The following is a 7255-nucleotide window of genomic DNA, read 5'->3' as shown; positions in this document are numbered from 1 at the left end:
ATTTGAATACAACCATGTAAACCAGGATACAAAATACACAGATTTCCACTGATGGCTTTTTCTCAAATGATTGGCTGTGGAGCATTGCTGCTTCACTACGAAGTTAATTTGGCTAAGAAGAGGCAAGTGTCACAAATCCTGTTCCAACATGCTTGTTCTAGGACTATAGCACATTTGTACCCTATAAATATCTCTATTTAACTTAATATGGCAGCCAACACATAAAAGTTACATGTTTTTATATTTGCAGTAAAGAAAAAAATATATGTCAATATAATTTTACCCTTGGAGATTTATTTTCAATCTCCTCTTTTTCATTTTCATTTTCATTTTCACTGCTGGAATCAGTGTCATCATCTTCTTTGACACTAACACTGACTGGAGGGGTTTCGGTTTCAGTCTGGTCGCTGTTCTCCATTGATTCTTCCTGTGTTGGGCTCTCCTCTACTGGTCGGGGATCATTGTGGTGAATAGTCCTAAACTTAATTTCTGCAGAGCGGCAATACTCCTCAAACCCATACAAGTACCTGGAAAGTAAGGGCAGATTATACCATTAGCAACTCACAGCAAGATGTATGAACAAAATACAAAGGCTTTTACATTCATATTGCTAACATGAAATAATTTGCAGCCTGCAACGTGCAAACGCATCCCAAATTCATTACTTGAATAGAGAAAAATAGATGCCACCTGGTTAAAGATTGGCATTTAAAAATGTAACGGGTGGCCTGCAGGACCAGGTATAATACAGCACAGAAGATGCATTTGAAACTGGAGGAGAAACTTGATGGTTTAGAAACTTCTATGGCTCACCGGCATTGTAGCAAACTTCTATGAGCCTAGCATTTTAATAAATAGCATCAGGTAAAGCGTATACTTCCTAAATGGGGTTCTAACCAAGGTTCTGCATGAGGTTGCTACGGGTTCCATGAGCTTTAAGCAATTTGTGATTCTCAGGTCAGTGTGACACCAATGATCTTTTTGGCTATTTGTAGGGTTGGTGTTCTTCCTACTAGCCTCCTAAGTAAGGGGCAATCATTCCACTGAGCACAACACTAATGTATAGTAGTAACTATAGTGAGGGTCCTCCAAGATCTAGACGTTTTTCCAGGTGTTAAAAAAAGGCTGAGAAAAGCTAATCCAAAATGTGTTAGGTGTGAGGTACAGCTCTATTATAGGCAGGAAAATAAAGCCACAGCAAGACAACCTTCGTTATCAGGAGAAACTCCCATGCTCAGCTAAATTAGGTACCTACAAATAAATTTTTCCTTGTTCAAATAGGGTCACGTTTGCTTACTTTGTGTACAGTTGTACACAATGTAACAATTTTCAGTGGTATATGTATTAGTAGCTGTGCAATGAATAAAGACCACCACCCAAAAACATCTATAAAAGCAACCATTTAAAACCAAAAACGGCATTGTTATACAATCTGCTTATTCAGTCATGGCATAATTTTGTTTTTCTGCATCCAAGTACCATCGACCATCATTTAATGCACACTCCACGCACCATATTTTTGTGTCATGGAATTTAAATTTGCTTCACTCACTTTTTGTAGGCTGTTTTCACATTGTAAGATGCAGCGGAGTTTAAAATGGGAATGCCAAGGTCCATATAAATTTGCTTCCATACAGCACCACTTTCAATCTGCCAGAAAAGGAAGAAAATGTGTGATGAAAATACCAAAATGGAGGGAGGTGAAAAAGAAAAATGTTTAACCCTTAGCCACACAAAAAATAAGTCTACTTACATTGTCGCAACCTCCTTGCTGAAAGACTAGCCTAAAAAGCTTGAAAAGATTCAGATCTTTATATCCCAATACTGGAGGCTTGTTAATTGGGGTTCCTACAAACAGAAAAAATAGATATTTAAACACTAAAAAACAAAATCTGGTTGCCGGTACAAGAATTTGATTTTAAAATAGTAGTGAATTGATTCATAGAAAGTACTGACTGTGAGGAAGGCAAGCATGCAAACATAAGTATGAAACCTAAAAGGACCATAGTTTATACCTATAAAAAATGGGTTTTGCCATACAGATTAGAAATCCAAAAGGTACTCTATTGGCTCTATTTTCTTGAATCATTAGAGCATGAGGTTTTAAGGCCCAGGATGAGTGTTCACACAAACTGGGTAACCCAACAGACTAACTATTGAGCATCCTTATGTCCTGCAACTAGAATATTAACATTCATTGCTAAGATCCATACATTTTTGATTATTTCGGCATCAAAAAAGTACTCACAAGCAATATTACAAAGAAGATGTATTTGGCTGAAGTTAACTTTTAGAGAGTTTAATAATCCACAACAGCTCAAAAACATTGTCATTTTCAATTTCACTGATAAAGAGAAAAAAAAAGACATTTGATCTGCCATTTAAGGTAAAATGACCATGTCAGGGCCCCCGCACAGACCGACCAAACTTACAGACGGAGTCACTGCCTTGGGGAGCCGAGCACCCCCATGGCATGGGCCCTTAGTCGGGTGAATGGGTGAGGGACAGCCTACAGTCTGAAGCCTGGAGGCAGCCACTGCAAGAAGTAGAAAGACCAAAAATCAGGTTGCTGAGAAGTATTCATCTCACAATTTTATTAATGCACACCTTAAGTTTTGGTAAAATCAGTTTTTACCAACAAAATATAAATCTTCACATTTCTAATCATACTGTAAGGGTTTTAAAGAAAAATACTGGTGGCGGAGGTGGACTTTATTCTCACCCCTAATTGATATCGAATTTGTACACTAATGCATTAACAGCAAACCACCATTACAAAGAGCAATATGAGGTTTTGAGAGACTTTCCATTAGGTTAGTCCTGTCCTGCAATATTTTAATATTCTATCATAAACGTTTAAGCAAACCACTGAATATACATAGATCATAGACATGTGATGTTTTATTTTTTACCAGCAATTGTGGGTGACATTTTTGTGATTCACAAGGCACTGTGTAGACAAAATATCAATTTAGTGGCTCCTCATCCCAATAGTGGTGTCAATTCTTACAGTTTATCCAATCAGCAGCCGACACAAAGCAGTCCTAACATACCAGGTAATGGATGCATCACTTGCCAGGACATTTCGATTTCGTTCTTCGATCTTTCACATCTATCACTTTGCTTTTTGGGTAAGGGCTGATTAATTGTGAATAGATGAAAAATGGATGGGTGTGAATCACAAGAATGGCTGAACATATTTGCAAATCCTTTGGCAGAAAAAACTGTAAACACACAGGATTTAAAGCATGGATCATCTGTGCGACAATCACCTGCAATGAAAAAGCCTTTGTGCACCTGAGCTCCGATTAATGTTTCCAGACACTGGCAGATTATCTGCATAGAAAGACAATTTTGGACGTTATCTGCCACCAAAAATCTGCTTGTGTGGGCTGCTGCCAACTTTCAACCCTGATAAATCGTGAAGATGAGAGATTTGGAGTGATAGAGAGGAATGGAATATGCAGCTGTTCATGGGCACTTGTATATTGTTGTTTTGTGTCATTTATTTTAAAAATTCCCCTAGCAATAGAGATGGCAGATCAAAAATGCCCACTTGTGCCAAAGTTGGACTTACAGTTTATCATTATAGATACATGTCACTCGGCAAGTTTTCCTTCACAAATAAAAAGCCTTCAACTGGTTAACATATTGGGAGCCATTAGCTGTATGTCCAATAATAAAATTACTTTTTATTACAAGGTGCTGATCATTGTGTAAAGATTACAAATGTGACAAATCCATGCTACCTGAAATGAAAATATCCATATCAGCAGGCTGGTTACTCATCCATGTACTAGTTTATCATGAATTAGGCATCCCTTATCTAAAAAGCAAAGTTGTAGGAGATGTGAAACATCTAGGAACTAAATCAAAGGAAATGTCGGGGTAAGTAGGTTCAGCTCCAAACACCCGATTAAGTCATGATGCCAAAACCTTCCTGCAAATTATAATGAGATCAAAAGGACATTCCTAGACAAGGATTCTTAAATTCTGGTCTCCTGCATCACTTAAGATGTGCATGGAACATATTTTTAGGGCCAGTTTACTGAAGGGTGTGTGTTTTTAATGATTGGCATTAAAAATAAACCAAAAAAGGAACATCACATCTCTCTATATGAGCCCTTGAGCCCAAATGATCACACCTAGAACCATTCTTGCTCTAACATAGAGAATAGTTATGCTTGTGTTTTAAGTATAGGTACAGGATCAGACCTGTGGACGTTAGGGCTGCTCTAAAAGTATACTTTATTTGTTTGTTTAGGACCCCTTTTTTAAAGAAATAACTAACGTTTCTACATTTTCAGCTGAGACTATCACAACCTTTCCTTTCGTCTTGCAATATTCAAATGTGTGTTCATAGTATAAGGTTACATACACACGTCAGATAATTCTCGCCCAAAAATCAATGACGTCAGATGATAATCTGGCATGTGTACAGCGCTCATCGTTAATAGATCTGTCCTGGCAGATCCACAAACGTTCATAACAAAAGTAAAGGGGAGGAAGTGCAGCGGGGAGCTGCTTCGTCATTCTGCCTCCTCCTTACTCCATAGAGCAGAACAGCGCTGTATGTACAGCACTCATTAATGCATTGTGCAGTCTTTTGTCGTTGGAAACTAAGTTGTCATCTGATGACAAGAAATTGATATCAGCTGACTTCCAAAAAACACTGCAATGTAGTACCAGATTTGTTTGGGTATGGCTGTATGATGCTAAATGTCTTTTACTTTTCATTTACAAAACATGTAAATCTTGCTAATTCAACGAAATGTACTTTTCCATCTCCCTCCACTTTTGTAATAAATCATACATATACTTTTAAAGGATTAGATAACAGCTTCTCCCCCATTTTCATACCTTTACAGGTCCCACTAAAAACAGTTTCCTGGGCAAGCTGGACCCAAAACTGCAGCCTACAGAGAGAAGGGTTCCTGCCTTCCACTAATCCAGCAAGCTAACAATTACTGCCCTGCCCTGTTTCCTCCTCGGCCCCCATGAGGAAGCAATATACATATAAGCATGCAGGAACATCCCACCATAAAGGCCTATGGAAAAATGTAATGCATGCTCCCTCCATCTCTAGGAAAAAGAAAGATGTAGCAATTTTAGTGTACAGAGTTTATCATCTAGGTTGATACTGATATGAAGTCTGTAGCTGGATCCAATATTGACATGAGAAAAGTGAGATGGGACATACACACCCCACTTTAATATGTCATTGACTTCGATGTCTATCCACAACCAAGATGCTTTCCACTGAAGAGAATGAACTGCACAGTGTGTGCATTTGGTTAGCGCTATACAAAAAACTCTGAAGAGTTGGGGACAGAGGCTGTGCAAAATGCTACAGGGTTGCAGGTTCATAGAAATGATACCAAAGTGTTGGAAAAGAGAAGAAAAGATGCTGAGAAGTTGAATAATACAGCACTGCTTCTTTAAATGAAATTTTCAGTGTGCCAGAGGCGGTCATTTGGGATCACTGCCTTTATGTCATGATGACCTGAAACAAGTATACAGAAGCGGAGTACAGACAACATTGTGCATGCTTGCTCTGGGTTTGTGACTCAAAGTATTACATAGAAATATCCAGGAAAATGGCAACTTTAAATGTTGATCAGCAATAGTGGCTTTTATGTTTGTCTCCTGAGGTCTGTTAAAAAACTTGTTGATAGTGTCAGAAATTTAGGGCAGTCCTGTAACATGTACAGACTTCTAGCTGTCCAAACACCAAGCGGTTATCTCAGTGACTAACCTATGAATAGTCTCTATGTTGGGCAGAAAAGCATAAAAAAAGGTTGTTAAACTGAGCAGTGCTGACACAATGTAGTCAACAGAATACATCATGTGCTGTCAGTGCACAACAAGAGGAGCGCAGGGCATTTCTGGCACCTCAACAGACATTTATTCATACTTGAAAGGTCCTTATAGATTTAGATTTATTACACACACACACACACACACACACACACACATTTAAAATGCACTGTAGTAAAATATTAATAAAAAGATTAATCCCCTGCCCCTCACTCTGAACAGTATCACAAATTGCTTATTGCTTGTAATTTAACAAAACCGAGCAGCTTCTGATGCAACAGGTAATACGAGTAAACTTCGGGCCACACCTGCATAATTAGTGGCTGCTAGCATCCTATTTTTACGTTGCTTTAGTCATTTAATCTCTTTGAGGTCACCCTTACAAATTGGTCTGTATTGTACAATGCAGGGGCGGGAGGCCCCATATCACAGGAACAAAGCCAACTTTCTTACCATAACACAGTTCTTCATTTACTAAACTTTTCAGTAAGGTGTGAAAAAATAGCGAATATACAAAAATAAATGGAATATGCAAAGTGAAGATATTCATTAAACAAAATCCAAGAGTGTGACACTTAAGTCCTTGCCAGGTCCAATCAAATATCAATCAAGATATAAACATTGCTAATTAAATTATGGATAGCTAAGCCTAACAGCACAAGCAAAACAGAGGTTTCCTATAGCTCGTTTCTTACTGAAGATTTGCCACCTCTGATTTAATGTGGAGACATATAATTGGTTTTACACTGGACTGCACTTTACCTCTGTCTTCCATAAACTTGTATAGCTGCTGTAGGAAGTTGTCCCTTTCTGCAGGGTCTGCCTCCTCCTCCGGCTACAAAATAAACAAACAAAATTAAGTAATTAACAAAACTATATGTGAACACTTTAAAACTTTATATTTTGCAAGCATCGCCTTCAAAGAATTGTAAGCAAGTTTATTTATGGCTATGAGACAATAGTAAATCCGTGGGTTGATTGAGCAACATTAAATGTGTTGTGTGGGCAAACATGACAAAATGTTTAAATAGAATTTTGTAATTGGTGCGTTGTAGATTTGCAGTTACAGCTTTCTACACTATTCAACCACTGGGTTTAAGTCTCACCAGATTTACCACAAGCAAAATGTCTGCATGGTGACAACCAATTTAATTGTTTATGTAATTAAACACTAGTAGAAAGAGGTTATTCAATAAAAAAAATAAAAAAAAGTTTTTACCAAGTATACACACTGCCCATTTAAGCAGGTAAAGTTCTTTGGAAGACACTCAGTTCTAAGGATATCTCATTATAATTTAATTTTTTTAGCTGTAACAATCTGCTGAATAAATCCACTTGTCCCTATACTTTCCTTGTTCTAAACAGCTACACAAACCCCCTCTTGATTAAGCCCATGTGGCTCCAATATTGGTTTAAAAAAGAGGTATAATTAGGGTTA

At 37.8% G+C, this 7255-nt stretch overlaps 1 protein-coding gene across 1 annotated transcript in view; it reads right to left on the bottom strand.

Annotated features, from left to right (window-relative positions):
* ARID4A (AT-rich interaction domain 4A) overlaps nt 1–7255 on the bottom strand; it is a 45724-nt gene that overhangs the window by 9794 nt on the left and 28675 nt on the right. Inside the window, exons 11-15 of the mRNA XM_072427650.1 lie at nt 6580–6652; nt 1754–1848; nt 1553–1650; nt 284–527; nt 153–201 (exon numbers count right to left, since the gene is read on the bottom strand). Coding sequence (XP_072283751.1) covers nt 153–201; nt 284–527; nt 1553–1650; nt 1754–1848; nt 6580–6652 — 559 coding nt within the window. The remainder of the gene's footprint in view (nt 1–152; nt 202–283; nt 528–1552; nt 1651–1753; nt 1849–6579; nt 6653–7255) is intronic.

Source organism: Pyxicephalus adspersus, chromosome 12 (genome assembly GCF_032062135.1).
Source record: "Pyxicephalus adspersus chromosome 12, UCB_Pads_2.0, whole genome shotgun sequence".
Taxonomy (NCBI): Eukaryota; Metazoa; Chordata; class Amphibia; order Anura; family Pyxicephalidae; genus Pyxicephalus; species Pyxicephalus adspersus.
The sequence above is the reverse complement of the archived record's forward strand: the minus strand, read 5'-3'. Positions and strand labels throughout refer to the sequence as shown.